This window comes from Sinocyclocheilus grahami, unplaced genomic scaffold (genome assembly GCF_001515645.1).
Source record: "Sinocyclocheilus grahami isolate Dianchi unplaced genomic scaffold, SAMN03320097.WGS_v1.1 scaffold454.1, whole genome shotgun sequence".
In the NCBI taxonomy this organism is placed as follows: Eukaryota; Metazoa; Chordata; class Actinopteri; order Cypriniformes; family Cyprinidae; genus Sinocyclocheilus; species Sinocyclocheilus grahami.
Window position 1 is genome coordinate 709,431 of NW_015505633.1, and position 20,590 is coordinate 730,020.

At 37.0% G+C, this 20,590-nt stretch overlaps 1 protein-coding gene across 3 annotated transcripts in view; it reads left to right on the top strand.

Moving 5' to 3' along the window:
- LOC107552637 (retinoic acid receptor RXR-alpha-B) overlaps positions 1-20,417 on the top strand; it is a 69,784-nt gene extending 49,367 nt beyond the window's left edge. The window contains exons 4-11 of one of the 3 annotated variants that reach the window (XM_016234569.1): positions 4,785-4,935; positions 5,490-5,669; positions 7,652-7,815; positions 12,550-12,679; positions 13,765-13,897; positions 16,481-16,572; positions 17,652-17,757; positions 18,191-20,417. In XM_016234569.1, the coding sequence (XP_016090055.1) occupies positions 4,785-4,935; positions 5,490-5,669; positions 7,652-7,815; positions 12,550-12,679; positions 13,765-13,897; positions 16,481-16,572; positions 17,652-17,757; positions 18,191-18,338 (1,104 nt within the window). In that variant the 3' untranslated portion in view covers positions 18,339-20,417. Of the gene's footprint in view, positions 1-4,784; positions 4,936-5,489; positions 5,670-7,651; positions 7,816-12,549; positions 12,680-13,764; positions 13,898-15,996; positions 16,049-16,480; positions 16,573-17,154; positions 17,301-17,651; positions 17,758-18,190 lie in introns of those variants that run through there. The other 2 variants (XM_016234570.1, XM_016234571.1) reach the window with 2 other exon arrangements.
- Positions 20,418-20,590: the final 173 nt, after the last annotated feature.

Here is a 20,590-nt window from a genome sequence, read left to right on the forward strand (position 1 = left end):
CTTAGGACCATGTGATATTTCAGTTTTTCTTTTTTAATAAATCTGCAAAAATGTCAACAATTCTGTGTTTTTCTGTCAATATGGGGTGCTGTGTGTACATTAATGAGGAAAAAAATTAACTTAAATGATTTTAGCAAATGGCTGCAATATAACAAAGAGTGAAAAATGTAAGGGGGTCTGAATACTTTCCGTACCCACTGTATATATATAATAAAAATCATAGTGGTCCCAAACTTCTGAACAGCAGTGTACCACCTAGTTATATAGAGGATTTGATTTTTGTTTTGAAGAAACGCTCATACTGTCAGGTTCAGGATTGCAACAATTTTCTTTGAGAAATAAATACCCTTTTGCTTAAAATCCTATCTCAAATGTTAATATACATTTGTAAAAATGCATTTGTGTTAAATCTCCCATAATTGCTTAAAGGGGTCATATGATGCTTTTTTAAAGATCATTATTTTGTGTATTTGGTGTAACAGAATATGTTGACATGCTTTAATGTTCAAAAAACACATTATTTTTTAAATACTGTACATTATTGTAGGTCCTCTATGCCCCGCCTCTCTCAAACGCTTCGTTTTCTACAAAGTCCCTCCTTCCGACAAGCGCAGTCTGCTCTGATTGGCCAGCTGAACCAGTGCATTGTGATTGGCCGAACACTGCAAGCACTCGTCGGAAATGTAACGCCCCTTACCATAATCGCGAGCTTCATCTTTCAAAATAAATGTTAAGACAGTAAATAATGTCAGTTTTACCAGCAGTTCAAGCCAAAAAGGGGAACAGAGTCGCGTGACAGACACAATGATGAAGCTAGTATGTGTACACAAGCCACGGTTAAGACCGCTGACTCCACTGACCCCCTCTCTCTCTCTCGCTCTCTCTCGCTCTCTCTCTCTCTCTCTCTCTCTCACACACACACGATGCGCAAAACTCCGCATTTGAACAGTCAATAGCAAATACTTAAACTAATAACAAAACGGTAGCTGATTCAGAAGCGCCAGATTGTCATAGCAAAGTCAGAATGACCTCCTCTCCTAGGTTCACGAAACGGTCGTCCATAAAATGCATTGCTGTTCTGTTGTAAGTAATCTTAAAGATTCCTAAATGCATCTACTTTCGGAAGGCCAAATAAAGTGCTTTTGCTTTCGCCTAGAAACACACAGCGTCTCCCTGACATGCTGCTTCAACACTAACTGCGGTTACTGAAACCACGCCTTCTTTCTTTGCGTGAACATTTGGGCAGCATTATGCAAATATTTCAACAGTGAGGTAGATATGTGGGGGCGTGTTAGAACAAGCCGTTTTAGGGGGGCGTGGCAGAGTCTTAACTTTGATAAAGAATATCTCTTTGGTTTTGAGACTTTAGTCTTTGCAACTTCAGGGATCTTATCTATGCACAATCAGCTTGTAACGCTCCAAAGAGAAAGGAAAACTTGAAATCGCATCATATGACCCCTTTAAGACAAATATATCATGCATCATATAGACATAGGCGCGGGAAGTGGGGGTGCTGCTGGTTTTTTCTGTGGCAACTGTTTAACTGTTGGGAATAAAAAAAAAATCGGTGTCTATTTACACTAAGTGCAAATAGCCCGCCTTGTTGGCAGAGGTTATTTACACTAACTCCACCCACCAACATGTGATTGGGATATAGTCAACATTACAAAAGACGGTCATTAATTGTCAAAATCAATGGCGTAGATGGTAAAGAGTGTGTCATAATTCTTTTGACACGATCGACCCGGGTTCGAATCTGCCTTTTGGCAAAGTTTTTTTTCTCCTTTTTCAAATTCCAAATCACATCAGAAAAGCATTTATTTTTAAGAAAAATTAGGGAAATAATCAAAAAGTTGAAAATAAAGTATCGGGTAGGGTTAGGTGTAGGGAGGGCTTTTGTCCCAATAAGGTGGCATCCATTTAATAATTTGAATTAAAATTAAAATTGACATTCAAGTTATTATTGCACACTGTTTTATAATGTATTACAATGCTGAGGTGCAGATAATTGACACTATTTGCAATAAGTAATTAGCAGAATATCCTGCTATTTTAACTATCTATAGCTATTTGTACTTAGTGTAAATAGCATATCACCAAAAAAGAAATACTGCTATTTTCACTTAGTGTAAATAGCCTCTATCGCACTTATTTAAACGTATTTTCTCCCTGTTCATTATGTCTGTCTCCACTCTCTGGACATGCTTTTCATTTGGACGTCATAGATGGTTCTCATGGTTATGAAAATGTTAGTTATTCACTTTTTCCACAGAACTATAAAAGAGAATATATTTTCCCAGCCTGATTTGGCATATGTTGTATGAAAAGTCGTGCTACTTCCTAATTATTTCTACCAGAAGCGTCATGCCCACATTTCACATAACACAAAAGGGAGTTATTATGGAAATGTCAAAGCTGATATTTTCTATACAATCTTTTCTGTGAAGTTCAGTTCACTGAAGAAAAAAAAATAGTCTGCATTTGAAACTATATCATTTACAATATAAAATGTGTTTTTGTTTTGTTTTGGTTCGTTTTGTTTTACTTCTTGTTGTGTTTTACTTGTTTTATTTTTGTTTTTTGTTTTTTTGTAGGTTTTGTCTATTTTTTTTTTGTTAGTTTTTTATGTTTTGTTTTCTGCTTTGTTTGTTGGTCTTGCTTTTCCCCAGCCACCATGTGAGGAATTCCACTGGTTTCACCTCAGTTTAAACATATTTATGTTGCACCTCCAATTCCTACATTTACACATTTGACAGATGCTGTCATCAAAATTTATTATCCAATCAGTATATTCACGCAGTCCCTGGCAATCAACCCCATAACCTTGGTGTTTCTAGAGCCGTGCTTTACTTTTTAAGCTACTTTTGTGTAGATTTTTCATATTTTATCTGGCTGGTAGCTTTTTTTAATGCATTTTTAGGGATGGTTCATGATTACTGATCCTGGAGTGCATGAATGTGGGGATCTGAGACTCTATTTCAGGGCTTAAAGTTAAGACTGTTAATCTGCTCTCTGTCTCTGGTCTAAATCTAGAAGCTACCATCCCGTGGCACTGGCACACAGAGAATCCAGGAACATATTGAATTACAGTTTACCCAAAATAGTGGGGGGATCTATGTGTGTGTATGCTCACGTACCCCACCAGGATTTGACAAGAGCCCCCTTAAGATAGAATATGCCACTGAACAGGACATGTCAAAAGAACCATGCCTGCATGCAAAACGAAGCAGACGGCAGCAGGTAGATCTGTTTTGTGTGCATGTGTGTGTGCAGGTGCATGTGACTGTAAACGTATGTGCAGGTGTGTGCATTTTGGTATGTATCTGAGTTCCTGCTACTCCTTTATTATCACAATTGTCATCATTTTCAGTATGTAAATACATGGCACAGATTGAGAAATAAATGTACATTTATTGTTTAGTTTGTTGCAACAGTTTAGATTAATTCTTGACTCAAAAAGTAAGCTGTCAGGATCTCATTAAACAAATTTAGGTCACGTTTATATGTTATGCCTACCTGTAGGAGTAAGAAATCAGGATTAAAAGCTTCATGTTAATGCATCATATGATGTAATGCTAAACATGAATGGTCTGTATGCAGGACATTGATGTCATTTAGTATCTATGCCAATAGTACTGACCACAGGGCACAGGTGTGGGCATGTGTTGTAAACCAGAAACATTTATCATGAGTCCGATTTTCTTTGATAGTGCGAACAAAATGACACTGACAAAATTGAAGGTGTGGAGATGATTGGAGAGTGTTTTTGTTCAAATTAACACAATAGTTTTTAATTCTCCATGAAGCAAATCGTCATGCTATCTGTCTCTAAATGTTTTGACATTTCAACACTATTGGCTATTTTAACACTTGACTCATACGTCAAGCACTTTGCCTTTGTTTTTTTGTTTTTAACAAAAACTATAATTATTGTTATGTTTAGTTAGGGTGAATCATTCGCACTTTCTTTGGTGAATCATTCGTATGTTTTCCTCGCTTCAGGAAGCTGTACAGTTTCATTTATCTGCCTCTCAAGAATTACCAAAGAAAACATAGTGAACATTCTTTCATCATTATGTTTCCTGTAGGTGTATCTGTCATGTCTTTCACAGGTCCGCTCATCTGTCATCACAGTTTTTGTGACTTCAATTCTGGATAATTAAGAATAAATGCCATGTGTAACCGATACTGTACCAACAGACATGTTAATGTGGAATTATACACTACCATTCAAGTTTGGGGTCAGAAAGCTTTTCTTTCTGTTTCAGATAAATGCTGGTCTTTTGTAGTTTCTATTCATCAAAATATTCTGGGGGGAAAAAAATTCACAGTTTCCACAAAAATACTAAAGAGCTGTTTTCAACACTGATAATAAGAAATGGTTCTTGAGCAGCAAATCAGCATTGAATGATTTCTGAAGGATCATGTGACACTGAATAAATTACATTTTATCATATTAAAATAGAAAACAATCATTTTAAATAGTAAAAATATTTCACAGTATCACTATATTTTTGATCAAATAAATGCAGCCTTGATGAGCATTAGAGACTTGTTCTTTAAAATGTAAAAAAATCAAACTGGCCCCAAACTTATGAACAGTAGCGTATGGAAAAACTTTGGGGATTTTTATATAAATTCTAAGAGTTACACAGTCACAGTGTGTTTGTTTAAAGGCAGTAATGATCTAAGGGAATGTGATTTGCTACCATTTCTATCAGTCCATTAATTCAGTTATTAGCAACTTCGTAATAGTTCGATATCTGTGTTTTTTTTTTTTTTAGCTCAGTTCACCCATGAATGCAGTCAGTAGTTCAGAGGACATTAAACCCCCTCTGGGTCTGAACGGGGTGATGAAGGTCCCAGCACAGCCCACAGACACATCCCTCTCCCTCACTAAACACATCTGTGCCATTTGTGGAGACCGTTCATCAGGTGACATACACACACACACACACACACACACACACACACACACTGGAACACGCATAACTAGATGATTTTACAAAAAAAACAAAAAAAAAGTCTATGTAATTTGTATCTGTTTCTACAGAACAAAATAGCTAAATTATCACAATAACCTGTGAGCAGCATTATTTTATAGTAATAAATAAATAAGTATTTATATTTCCCATTTACTTACCAAATGAAAAAAAGCACAAAAAATATGAATTTGATTGAAAATAGTATTTATTAGTTTATTATGTGAGAAGAAAGAGCCTGCATATTGATATAAGAGGAACAATACAGTTTAACAGGCATTATACAATACTGTATAACCACAGAATGCTCAAACTGACCAATCAGAATCAAGTATTCCAGAGAGCTGTTTAACTTGTTAAACTGCAGTCATGAAATCGGGCTATATATTCTGTCTTTCAGAGTAGTGTGTGAGAAAAACAGATGTGGTGCTGTTGAATTATTGATATTAAATGCCAATTAAAGATAACCCTGCTGGGAAGAATACTAAAGCATGTGTCTGCTGGCAGGTAAACACTACGGGGTGTACAGCTGTGAGGGCTGTAAGGGCTTCTTCAAGAGAACGGTGAGAAAGGATTTGACGTACACTTGCCGAGACAACAAGGACTGTATAATTGACAAACGCCAACGCAACCGCTGCCAGTACTGTCGTTATCAGAAGTGCTTAGCCATGGGAATGAAGAGAGAAGGTGCGTTGCTTCTTTCTTTTAGTGATTGAGCACATTTACATGCACACGCCAATACCAAATAATATCGGAATTTGATCCTATTCTGATTATGGATCGGCCATTAACTCATTAACATGATCAAATATTCCAGTGTTTTGACATTATCTTATTCTGAATATCTAATGTTCATTTTCCTCTGCTTATGTCCAAATTAAAAGTAATCAGCAATGCTATGAGACACAGGCAGTTTTGAAAAGTAACACATTTTTGGAATCGACAGATTCTTTAAAAGAAATAAACATTAATCAATTCTCAGCACAGATGGTTGAAAGCACTAATGGCCTACCATTTGCAGTTCATTGCACTCCTGTGTGCTGTTGTCAAGAAAATGAAGGAGACTGACTAATGTGTTGATTAAATTACACATTTTAAGTCTAGAATCATCTAAAAGTAATTACATTAAATTGCATTTCCACCAGAGAATACTGGGAATAGAATGTACATGTCGGAATTTATTCAGAATACTACATGCATTAGAATATTCCAGTAGCTGGGAAGCATGTAAACTATTTATTTATTTATTACTAGAATACAATTTACACTTATACATTTAGCAGATACTTTTATCCAAAGCAGCTTACAAATGAGGAATACAACAAGCGATTTATCATAAAGATGATAAAAGAATTTTGATGTTCATAATACTATCCCTCATGTTCTGTTTTTTTTAAATTGGGGTCCCAGTCAATGATGCATGTGTGAAATGGCAATCATTTAAAAATATTAATTTTTAAAAACCTGTCCCTTCAAACTCTATTAAAATGTTCTTCCGAAGCCCCGTAGCCAGAAAATATTAACGCTTTATCCTTCTGTTTAACCACAAAGTGGGCATGCGCATTTCAGAAATATGACTAATATTCATTCTAGTAATATGGTTTCCATCCAGGCACCACAAAATAACACACTGTAGAAAAATACACAAATAGAAAACACAGTACACATCCAGCAGCAGTGTATACACCAGTAAAACAAGTTAAGCATGTGGAAATTGAAATTGAAAAAAAAAACAGGCATGAATAATAAGCCTGATATGAATATGGTAGGTCTATTTTTCAAGCTATTAAAATGGTCTAGAGAACAAGGCTAGACCCCCTATACCGAGGCCTCTGAGAAAGAGGTAACCTGACACACTTCTCCCCCACGAGTCACTCTCTCTGTCTTTCTGTTTCTGAGGACAAGAAAGCTAAAATAATTTCCTTGTGCCTCTCTCCTCACCTCTCAGTGACTCCTGGAGTAAAGCTTTATCCTACAGCTGACCTCCACGGCTCCCACTCAAGAATTCCCCTCATGATCTGCTAGCGGTTTCTGTCGAACAGAAAGAGAGTCATAAAACAAGGCTTTTTACAGACAGAAGGGAAAGCTGAAATGTTCCGCAGCCGGACGGCGAGGCAGACGGGGCTCATTTCCACCAGGTCCAGACCACAGTAGACAGACTGTGTGGTTTAGACCGGGCTCCCCCTCTGAACCAGGCCAAACATGCACACAGTATATGCTGTGTACACAACTCACTAAAATTCACATACACACACACACAGACCAATACATTGTCAACCTACATAACCAATCGTTTGACCGAGGGACGGTTTTATGGCCCGTGACTTTGTCCGTAGACTGAATAGAAGCACAGAATCATGTTTGCGCTGGATTGCACCCAAATAAAATATACATATTTTAAAGAGCCGAATACATATTACTAATAACGTCACTACAAACGTAGGCTGACCTCCTCAACTTTCAGCCCTCTGAAGTCGGTGAATAATGGTCTGGATGCACATGCAGCTCGATGAAAAACAGCCTGAGCTGTTTTTGTGGAAACGTGTAGATTAAGAGCAAACCAAAAGCAGCTGCGTGTTATTGTGTGCAAGGTCACGGTTTTGTTTGTGTATGTAACTGTACGTATTGCACATGTGAGCCGTTCTAATTTTGTTCCTGCACATGTGCAGCCGTTCAGGATGAGCGACAGCGAGCGAAGGAGCGGAGCGAGGGTGAGTTCGGCAGCTGTGCCAACGAGGACATGCCCGTGGAGAAGATTCTGGAAGCTGAACTGGCAGTGGAACCAAAGACGGAAACCTACGTGGAGGCCAACCTGAGTGTGCCTGCCAATTCTGTAAGCCAATCTCTCCCTCTAAATCACACTCGGTGACATTCAACTTATGGAGAACATTTGGCTCATCTGAAATGTGCCTTTTCAGAGTTACACTTCACAATTGCTCCTCAGTGAGCGAGCTGGGTTTGATCATTTTCTGAATGTCAAGTCTGAAGAAAGGTTCCAGCCTGCCTGCAGATGTACAAAAAGACAGTTTTAAGAGTTTTGCAGCTGTCCAAGTAAGAGTCAGATGCAGATTTGAGTATTTCTGTTAGTGAATAAGAAGGGCTATTTTTACAATCCCACTCCTGGTGGATGGATTCGGCTACATAGCATTGCACTTTGGCATTGAAGGCCTCTATACAGACCCCTGGAGAAGGGACATACTGCAGAAGAAGCACATTGTCACGTCACTGGATAAGAGCTTCAGCCATTAAGCATGTCAGTTAGACACACGGTGGCTAGCGTTGTGTGTATATTTATGCCTTGTGCACATTTGTCCTGTTTTGTGCAGCTGTATGCTCTAAATCAGGCAGAGGTCAGGGAGAAAGAGGCATATGCTTTGTCTTCCCTACGTTGTATTTTCAGATTGTTTGTTTCCCCCACAGTTGTTTTTTTAATGGCTGTTTGTAGGTTTGTCCTTGAGCCCTGGGGAAGGTCCTGGTACATGAATAGGGCTCTAATGAATTTGAGTTCCTCTTGGGCTGATTGGAGAACTGTTAAGACATGATGATCTGACCTGAAAGATGTGTAGATTAAGAGACTTTCGAGAAAGATGTGTATCTTCTCGTTATGATATTTCAGTCTGTGGGTGATATGAACTCATGGAGACACTTGATAAAGAAGTGCATTTAAAGGGATAGTTCACTCAAAAACAAAAATTCTGTCATCATTTACTCACCCTCATGTCGTTCAAAACGTGTATGACTTTCTTTTTTTCTGCTGAACACAAATAAATATATTTTAAAGAATGTTAGGTTAGTATATTTTTAGTTCTATCATGACAACTCTCAGAAGATTTTATCATGGTAATGAATATGACAATGTTAATATATTTGATCTTAACGGAATTAGTGCTTTGCTACGCTGTTGCTGCTGCTGTTGGTTATTGCTGTTGTTGTAGATTATTGCTGCTGCTGCTGTAAAGTGCTGTGAGTATTTAAGACATACTGCTGCTGCACAAATAGCATATATAATAACCCGTAGCAGCTCTATATAGGTGGAGCTGGGGAAGGTGGAGGGTTTCAGACGAACCATGAAACTAGCCAGCGATTTAAATGTAAAGCAGCAAGCCTATTGGCTGCTTATGCAGCATGAACCAGTCAGCTGGTGCCAAGTAGTTATGAACATCATCAGTTTGTGTATGCAAAATTATATTTGAAAATATATTTAAATACATGACATAAATGTTTCAATAGAAATGACAATTTAGTTTACCTTAGTGCTCTTGAAAGTAGACTTTAACCACATTTCAAAGACACTAAGTCATTTTGAAATTACATGTGAATGTAACTCCTACTTAAGTTAAAAAGCACATAAAATTTCAGTGATTGCATTTAATATTTTGTTTATATCACAGTTTGGGCTAGTGCTGTTGAGCTCTGTAAAGCCGCATTTGACAGCTTATGGCTTACCCCTTTAGATTCAATATGAAACTGTTATTAGTTATAGTGAAACAGTGATTATAATGATGCTGAGGATGTGTACTTTATAAAGTGTGTGATATATTGGGGAACGGCACCAGTGCTGTTTCTAATATGGAGACTGTCTAACTCTTTCTCCTCCTAATCTCATCCATATCGCTACAAAATATAGCATTCTGTGTAGAATTCAAATGGGCCCCGATACGTTTTTTTGGTCCTCGCGACTCATGCATATGTGTATTATATAGTTCACTACGTGCCATTCCCCATACAGAAAACTGTGAACAAGTGACTGGTTTCAGCTTTAGTGTGTATAAATAGTGTAGGGGGTGGGACGCTTTAGATTCTAGAGAGCATTTGTTTGGACAGAAGTTGGGTGATGTCATCAAAATCGTTGATCCATATTGCTGGAAGTGAGAGACTTCTAAGTTTTGAATGCTTATATCTTCTAAATGTGAATTTTGTCAATGTTTTGGAGCACACTAGCTTATAGATGACCTTAAGGCTAACATATTCATGGGTCAAAGACGTTAAGATGTCCGCATCAAAAGAAATGTACAAAAGTGATTTTATGTCCATAGAAAGCACATTAAATGTAAGTAAAGGGTCTACTTTTAAGGTTTCAAATAAGTTTTTGGAGGATAAAACATCAAAATTTGGTGGAAATAATGTTACATCGTCATTCAGTGTAACACAATATTTATGTAAAAATTAAAACATGCTTATTCTGACGTGTACATATTAAAATATATAAAAGAATAAGAGAGCATATAAAATTTTATTGTTTTAAATGATTAAAAAATTCTTACTGACAAATTGTCACGCTCCCTACTGTGAGGAGCGAGGAGACGGAGGGGAATTCACGATGATACATACTTTATGCTCTTACACGGAATCAGGGGCACACACGTAGGAAACAGGTAACGACGTTCAGACTCGACAGTGAAACTGCCGGCAGACTACACTTTAAATACAAGACATAACAAGGGAGTAAATTAAACGCACCTGAATCAAATAAACAAACACAGGTGGAGACTAATGAACTAAATGAAATAATCAGGACAGGAACATAACCAAAAAAGGGCTAAACCAGGGCTGTCCAAACTCGGTCCTGGAGGGCCGGTGTCCTGCAGAGTTTAGCTCCAACCCTAATTAAACACGCTTGAACCAGCTAATCAAGCTCTTTACTAGGCATAGAAACTTCCAGTCAGGTGTGTTGAGGCAAGTTGGAGCTAAACTCTGCAGGACACCGGCCCTCCAGGACCGAGTTTGGACAGCCCTGGGCTAAACACTGGGACACAGGGAGCACATGGGGAACAAAACACAACACAAGCTTGACACAAATGGGCAAAACCTAGGATAGTGGCAAAATTACAACTAATCAGTATTTGGGGTGAAAGTAATTAGTCTTTTAATATGTCATAAATTGATTTTTGTTGTTAATATGCCTGACAAGATTGTTACACTGAATTACATTTTAGTGGGTCTCTTCTGTAAGTCAGGGAAACATGTATGATATTTATTTTTTGCTCAGAAAAACAAAATTGCAATTAAATTAAACAGAAAACATTTTAATTTTTTGGGGGGGACAACAACAATTTAAAGTAGTATTACACTTATTGTTTGTATGCTTAAACCTTTTTTCGTCTTTGACCCTCATACTAAATTTTGATTTCATGGGGACTTTAAGTATAATGTGTTAAAGTATATTATTTCTGTTATACGTGCTCTTTGTAAAAGAGTGATAAAGTCTACTTTACCACTAAAATGAAAGAGCTTTTCGCTCTGGGTGGATGATGATGATGATGTTTCAGTGATGATGAGATTTCGGGATCCTACTGGGACAGAATTTGCTCCATGACAACAGCAGAACACGCACAGAGTGCACTGACATGCCAGGCTGCTGGTTCACGAGTGCTTGTTCTGATTGATTCTGGGCTGGAGAGTTTGGGTTACTCAAGCAGAAGGAAAGGCTCTTAGAGAGCAAGAGTTAAACCAAAAATAAAAATATTCCATTGGGGGCAAATGACAGGAATGATTTCCACAAGACTTCCCACAAGATATCTGCTCATTTTCCACTCACATCACTGAGTTTGACAGCGGAGTTTCTCTTGGTGATATTTATGCTGAATGCAAATAACATAAAGTGCATTGTTTGTTGTTGTGCTCTCATTAAAAGTTTTATATGTCCAAAAGCATATTTGTGTAGAAATACACTACTGCTCAAAAGTTTGGGGTTAAAAAATTGTTTTCTGCTTTTGAAATAATTATCTTATACTTACCAAAGCTGCATTTATTTGGTTAATAATACAGTCAAAACAATAACATTGTGGAATATTACTACAATTTAAAATAAATGTTTTGTGTTTGAATATATTTTAAAGTTGAATTTATTCCTGTTATGGCAAAGCTGCCATTTTTAGCAGCCATTACGCCAGTCTACAGTGTCACATGATCCTTCGGAAATCATTCTAATCTATGTTAAAAACACTTTTTTTCAGGATTTGCTGATGAATAAATAGTTGAAAAGAACAGCATTTATTTAAAATAGAAATATTTCGTAACATTATATATGTATTTGCTATCACTTTTGATCAATTTAATATTAAAAAAAAACTTTTAAACAGTAGTATATAAGTGCTATGTTATGTATGTTAACCAATACAATATCTTCCCCATTCTCACAAAAGTTGTTACATTTGAATGAAAATGTACAACAACTAACTTCCTTATTTCTTTACAATATTGTGTACAATAAGACATTAATTATCAAATTTTTCTAAGAAATTTCTAATGAAAATGAAATTAATGTGGATCATTTAGTTTAATTTATTGAGAAATGTTTTAGTTTGCTTTCTGCATATGCTGGTATCTTGGCAGTATGAGACATTGTTGAAATCTTTTCAGAAATTAGGAGATCACTAGGGTCTTTTTCCAAGGAAAAATCTGAGAATCAGGAGCCAAAAGCAAAATTTTGCTCTCCATAGCTGTCTAGGAGAAACAACTGACAAAAGAGAACTCATTTATATTTTTCTTCTTTTTTTGTATATATCCATGAAAGCTATATTGCCAAAGAGTTCACCCCGCTTTCTCTCTCACTCTTTCTCTCCAGCCTAACGACCCTGTAACAAACATCTGCCAAGCAGCTGACAAGCAACTCTTTACCTTAGTGGAGTGGGCCAAGCGAATACCTCACTTTTCTGATCTCCCGCTGGACGATCAAGTCATCCTCCTGAGAGCAGGTGCGTCACTAAAAAAACACAGACCACTTTTGTTTATGTCCTGCAGACATCGACCTGATGTGACCCGTGTGCTGTACATCTAGTCTTCCAGCTATGGAGTTACAGCTCAAAACAGCATCAACTAATGAAATGAGTATGTTTACGGTTATGTGACATTATAGTCTATTCCAGAAGCATTTATATGGATTCAGGGATACATTTGATCCAGCCTCGGGCCACAGCATCGATTAAAGAAGGAATTCCATCTCATTATCTTGGAGTGAGAGTCCTTATTCTGTTAAGGATGATGGCTTCAACATAGACGGAGGGAGAATAAGAGGCTGGATTGTTCTCGCCGTTCACATGTTGCATTTATTTCCTTAGGCTGTAAATTGCCTGAGGACAATCAAACTCTATTCAGTGCGTTTTATTCAGAGCCTCTGAAATAGGATCGCAGTGTATGAAACTGTGACGATGTATTAAAGGGGTCATATGATGCTATTTTAAAAATCATTATTTTGTGTATTTGGTGTAACAGAATATGTTGACATACCTTAATGTTCAAAAAACACATTCTTTTTCTAATACTGTACATTATTGTAGGTCCTCTATGCCCTGCCTCTCTCAAACGCTTCGTTTTCTACAAAGTCCCTCCTTCCGACAAGCGCAGTCTGCTCTGATTGGCCAGCTGACCCAGTGCATTGTGATTGGCCGGGGGCGTGTTAGAACGAGCCGTCTTAGGGGGACGTGGCAGAGTCTTAACTTTGATAAAGAATATCTCTTTGGATTTGAGACTTTAGTCTTTGCAACTTCAGGGATCTTATCTATGCACAATCAGCTTGTAACACTCCAAAGAGAAAGGAAAACTTGAAATCGCATCATATATGACCCCTTTAAACAACTTGAAATGTCCTCATTAAAACTCAATATTGTTTAAGAAAATACAACTTACAGTAAGTTGATATTGAGCTAGAAGAATAATCAAACATAACAGACAAAGCCACCACATGCACAAATACAGATACACATGTTGCTCTCTTTCCTGTTACTTTTGTTTGTTTGTTCGGTTATCAATGTGCTTTTGTGCTTCTGTCCTCTGTTGCTAGGGTGGAATGAACTCCTGATCGCCTCTTTTTCACATCGTTCTATAGCTGTGAAAGATGGGATATTATTAGCTACAGGCCTTCACGTCCATAGAGACAGTGCACACACTGCCGGTGTGGGAGCCATCTTTGACAGGTTAGTAAATGTTAGTTTTCAGAGATGTATGATTTTCTTTCTTCTGAGGAACGCAAAAGGTGAATTTCTGAAGAATATCTTGGCTGTTCTTTTTACTGTAATGAAAGTAAATGGGGAGAGGGACTGTCAATGTTACAAATGGCAAAAATACCACCTTAAAGCTCCAAAAGTATACAAGTAAAAGTATACAAATAAAAATCTTAAGTAAAAATACCATTCATTTTCTTCCTAGGGGAACTGATTTTTAACCATAACTTGTAAACCGTTGAAGACAGACTGAATGTGAGCTACGGGGTTGTTAATCGATCACATATGCTTTTCTTGAAGCCATTAGTTGCATGGTTTTATTTCAACATGTCTTTTAAATAATCATGTGTAACAGCTGAATTCCTGTTATAAAACTATACATTACACATGATTTTGTTGTGAAACCTCCATATATCAGAGAACTGAAACAAGCAAATTGCACCAAAAACTCTGTAGTGTCATAATAGGGTCCTATATATATATACACACACAGTATATATACAGTTCTGTGAAAAAGTCTTAGGCCTCTCGTATTTTCACCGGTTAAAAATGTTTTTAAGTCAGTTATTTCTATCTTTTGCTGTAGTGTGGCAGTTGGAAATATCAGTTTCCAAAATATCCAAACATTAATTTTGCCATTAACTGTAATAATCCAGTGAGATTTTTGTTTGCACAAGGATGTTCTTTATCAATGAACTTCTATTAAAGGGGTGGTTGATTGCGATTTCACTTTTTTAACGTGAGTTAGTGTGTAATGTTGCTGTTTGAGCATAAACAATATCTGCAAAGTTACTAAGCTGAAAGTTCAATGCAAACGGAGATATCATCTTTTAAAATTCTGGCAATTTAATGCCTACAAAAACAGCTGGTAGAGACTACAACAAGTTGCTTCCCAGGTTCATGACTTTACAAACCCAGATAAACCCCGCCCTCGGGAAAAGGCAGCAAAAAAAGTAAATGGGGAGAGGGACTGTCAATGTTACAAATGGCAAAAAATACCACCTTAAAGCTCCAAAAAGTATACAAATAAAAATCTTAAGTAAAAATACCATTCATTTTCACTTTTTTAACGTTAGTTAGTGTGTAATGTTGCTGTTTGAGCATAAACAATATCTGCAAAGTTACGAAGCTGAAAGTTCAATCAATGCAAACGGAGATATCGTCCCAATATCGATATCGATATAACCCAATTTAATGCCTACAAAAACAGCTGGTAGAGACTACAACAAGTTGCTTCCTGGGTTCATGACATTACAAACCCAGATAAACCCCGCCCTCGGGAAAAGGCAGCAAAGAGGGCGAGGCCTGCGCTGCTTTAGAGAAGAGCTAAAATACTAGACTTTTTTAGCTGGTGAAAATACTAGACTTTTTGCATTTATTTGCCTTATTAATTTGTCATTTGCAATGCTTTCCCACATTAAAGCAATTAGGTACACAGTATTGTACCTTTATTCTTTTGTCAGCTTTCCCTTTTTTTTCAGCAATGAAAAAACTCATTACATTTGTAATGTTGTGATTTACCTTCTAGCTGGTTGGATTGGTTCTTTTAAAAATCCATATGGGAAAAATGAATAAGAAAAATACAGATGAAAAAGTGGGTGGGCACTGCTGCACTCTATATTCCAAATCATCTGAAGCCGTAGGATAGTTTTGTGTTAGGGACAGACCAAAATTTAAGCCATAATTCACTGAAAATCAAATATGGTGCCATTTGACTGACTGTAACTTTGTGTCTTTTTCACATACACCTTTTATTTATTTATTTTTAAGGGCTTTATAAGATGTGGATTATAGTGTTTGAGTGTTATTAATAACTTTTATGATACTTTCATGCTACTTCTTTTTGTCAATTTGGAGCTTGATACCTCCAGTCCCCATTCACTTTAACTATATGGAAAAGAGCAGCCACAACATACTCCTAAACATCTGCTTTTGTGTTTCACAGAAAAGAGAAGTCATACAGGTTTGGAACGACATAATTGATGATTGAATTTTCACTTTGGGTGAACTATCCTAACTAAATTCAATGTCAGCATTCAGTTTATGGAGGGTATGGTCTTGAGATCTTCTAGGAGACCCTTCAGTGTCCTCATGGTACACCATGTGGAAGATTTGTGACAGCCATAGGTCATGCACACATGAATTTTTGAAAATAACCTCCATAATGATATTAGACGCTGCATCATGAAAGTGTCCTCCACATCTTACTCTTGATTGATGTCATTTTTACATTAAGCCATATGGCAGTTTTATGTAGCGCTGTGATAATGTTTCACTGGCAGTGTGAGATATGCTGGTGTCCTCACTAATGAAAGATATGCTGCCCGGTCCGTCGGCAGTAGAGATGAATGTGTCTTATAAGACATAATGACTTTGATTTTCAAGGCAATATGAAAACTAAATATAAAGGTGGAGCGATTACTCACTGGGCATGTTTAATACGTTACAGAATATTTCCTGACATTTTTAGGGGTATATTGGAGAACATGAATTTGCAGTTAATCAGCTTGGTCGTGTTGCCTGTGAACGTAAAGATTTTTGCCCTTTTTTTTACAGAGTGCTGACGGAGCTTGTGTCGAAGATGAGAGACATGCAAATGGACAAGACTGAACTTGGATGCCTGCGGGCCATTGTTCTGTTCAATCCAGGTACAGTAATGTATACTTAGACAAACACATTTGCACACAGCACTCTTATGCAAGTGCGTTTAAAATGCCACTTCAGTTTGATTAACCTACCTTGCTATTTGTTTTGGCAAATTCCTAAAAAATTTATTGGAATAAAGCCAGAAAGAGTAAATGAGATTCCTATGACTGTAAACCACGGTATAGCGAGCTTATAGAAAGCAGTATGTCCCGAGTATTGCATACTTTAACAAAAATCAAACAGTAAATTAGTGCAACATTGTGACAACGTTGTTGTCATGTGACCTCAGTGTTTATCTCCGAAAAATTAAATTTTTTGTCATTTTGGTGTGTAAAAATGTCGGCAGTCCAGTCTAGAAAGTTAAAAATCACTGTTGATTTTCCATTTCATCATACTGGAAACTATACTGGAAGGTCAGTTCAACTGCATTGCATGGAGATATGTTAAGTGATGCTGTGGACTTACCAAATACCGAATACCGTATAATGTACCCACCATCTTCTCTTTAGATGTGCAGTATGTGAAGAACATTTTTAGTTGGCGATTTGCCTTGTTTTTGATTTCTGAAATGTCTTTATCTACAGCCTAAAGTCATTGATTCAGCCTTGAAGTTATAGCAAAACCCATCAGCCACAAGACAAGATATGTTTGCACATCACACAAATGTACACCACTGTTCAAAGGTTTAGGGTTGATTTATTAATGCTTTTGAAAGACGTCTTTTTGGTGCTCGAGAAACAATTCTTAATATTATTAATGTTGAAAACCGTAAACCGTGATGATCTAATATATATTTTTCAGGATTCTTTTCATGACTAGAAAGATCAAAAGAACAGCATTTATTTGAAATAGATATTTTTTTTAGCATTATAAGTATCTTTATTGTCACTGTTGATGAATTTACTGCATCCTTAGTGAATAAATGCAGTAATTTAAAGAAAAGAAAAGAAGACCCCCAACTTCTGAATAGTAGTGTAGCATCTAATAAAGTGGCCCAGAGTGAAACCTTAACATAACCTTTTTCTTTTTTTTGCCATTGCTTTGCTGTCTATCATCCTTCAATCCATCCTTTTGCTCTTAGATTCAAAAGGACTGTCTAATCCATCAGAGGTGGAGGCATTAAGGGAAAGAGTGTATGCATCTCTAGAGGCCTACTGTAAACACAAATATCCCGATCAGCCTGGAAGGTACACACACACTTATTTTTCATCTCACACGTGCTTATGTATCCTTCAGTACATGCATATAAAAATGAAAGTAATAGTACAAAACAAAATGAATGCTACAGAGATTTAACAGAGGTCTATCTGGATTCACAGTGAACATGAGATAGTTTTCAATTTCATTTAAAGTCAGCAACATTTACAACCCATTTTCATGCATTCATTCCAGGATTCTTTGATTAGCATAAAGTTCCAAAAAGTATTTATTTGAAGCAGAACTGTACTGTACTGTCACTTTTGATCAATATCATGTTTCCTTGCTGAATACAAGTTTGAATTTATTTAAAAAAAACAAAAAAAAACTTACTGACCTCAAACTTTATTATTAAAAAAAAAAACCTGCTGAAGTATTACACTGTGCTCATCCAAACACTGACACCCATTGTTTCACGGACAGATTTGCCAAGCTGTTACTGCGTCTGCCTGCCCTGCGCTCCATCGGCCTGAAGTGTCTTGAACATCTCTTCTTTTTCAAGTTAATCGGAGACACACCCATCGACACTTTCCTAATGGAAATGCTCGAAGCGCCACACCAAATGACATAAGGGAATGATTTCTTTTCATCTCCGCCCCTCTGACAGAGGGTGCAGCTCATGTACAGGACACGACAGGAGGCCACAGGACACATCTCTGATCTCACAGAAGACTGAACTCAGAGTAATTCATCAGAAACATTGCGCAATGCACAGAATACTGTGTAACCGTTTATTACGGAATAGCACGCAGGATGGATTAAGTGAGGTTTTTCCTGGTTTTGCATGCATGTTCGAGAAGTCTCACGGAGTTCTGGAGTTTTTGGTTTCTCATTTCTTCTGCCTTACAGAGGTCTACCTCTGCTTTTGTACACAGCCAAACCGCCTCATCTCTGAACCCACAATCATTTTGCTGTGAATTTTCAGATTTCATGAGAGGAAACAAAATACCTCAGATGCACTTCTTCATGCAGCTGTCCTTAAAAAACACATTACTGTATCTGCCATTGGAACAGTGAACAGGACCACAGTAACTTTTCCCCCCCCCCAGGCACTTAGAAATTCTTTAAGCGGTATTGCCATACGTCAGGATTCTTAAAGTCCATCTTCGTGAGGAAGAAACTGCACACAGTTTGGCTTCAAGTCCTTTTCTTTCTGGAAGATATATGGACCTATGAATAACAGAATGGTCTAAAAAGAATGAAAAGCAGGTGTACTCCTGGCTGAACTCGTGCTGGATGAAAATACGATTCATTGTTAGAATTGTGTAAAAAAATTATTGGAGATTTTTCATGTTTTGCCTCTATAATTCAGCATAAATATGTATTAAGTATTTCCAAAGATTTTCAATAATGTTTATATATATATATATCATCTGATAATTCCCAGCAAGTGGGTGTTTGTGATTTGAAAATATGCAAGGAGTTAAAGGAATCCAGATGATAGTCTGGCCTCAGGGAATTGCGAGGTTTGGGAAGTGCCATGCCTGTCCCCTATTGGAAAAGTTGTGACATTGCAGCTGTACTCATTTGCTATTACATGAAGTTTAACAGTTGGGTTTTTACAGAATGCTTGGCAAGCATTGCAACGTAACAATTTCTAAGCCTCAGGTTGATTCAAATGCAATTATTTTGGTTCTGTTGTGCAGACTTATCTGTGTAATAAGGAAGAAACTGTAATAATGATAGATTTCGTAACATTTGTATTGATGCATCAAACCTCAATTGCAGATTGAGCCAATCTGAACCAGTGTTTTCATGATGACGATGAATTTTGATAACTATTATTGGAATTCGGGAGGTATTTGAGTTGCATAGCAGTTGTCATTAGCAGACATAGTGCAAAAGACCTACCGATTTAGACCACACATTCTGCCGGATGATAACGCCAGGCCTCACAGCAACATGAGTATTCCGCCTAAGATACACATAAACAGCATATACGGTCTATGTGATCGATATACACAACCTGAAGTTCTAGTGGTCATGTTTTTAAGCTTCGACCAGGGGGAAATTTGAATAGGTGTCATGGAAGATCAGTGGACTCATTGTACATCTTTGGCCTTTCATTACTCCAAAACCAGCATATTAAGAATGTGCAGACAAGAACTAAAGACCACTTTTCTGAGGTATAGACAAAACACAGACATTGTAAGCACTCTTGGATTCGCACTGTGTCAAACAGGGTTTGTTAAACCATCAGGAGCCAGGCACATTTGATCTGATATCAGCTACAATCCTGATGTGCCGCTATCAGACATCTGTAATATTTCCCTGTGAGACACCAATCCATCACAGGACATGTCAGCAAAACATAAAAGAGATGCATTTTAAGAGAATGATCTATTTTTGTACAAAGTGTAATTTTTTTTCTCTACGTCATTATTTGGTCTGTTCTATATTGTACACATGGTTGGTGTAAATATTCATTTTTAAGTGGAGCCGTGCCCTCAAACCTGGACTGAGGGCAGGGTTTATGTGCAAAGGCTTCTCTGTTCCTCTGCCATTGGTTTTCATGGTACCCTCACCTGAGAGCTGAAGACAGCTCACAGTTGTTGTTGTTTCTTTTACAAGACAAATGGAGGGTGTATTGTGTATTGTCCTACTATATTATGTCTGTTCAAAGGACTATTAAATTTCAGATTGTAAAAAAGACATTATCTTCAGCAAACAAAATAACTATTTGAGAGTTATGAATAAATGGTGTTATACATGATATCAGATGCACACATACACATATACATACATACAGTATACACACACATATATATATATATATATATATATATATATATATATATATATATATATATATATATATATATA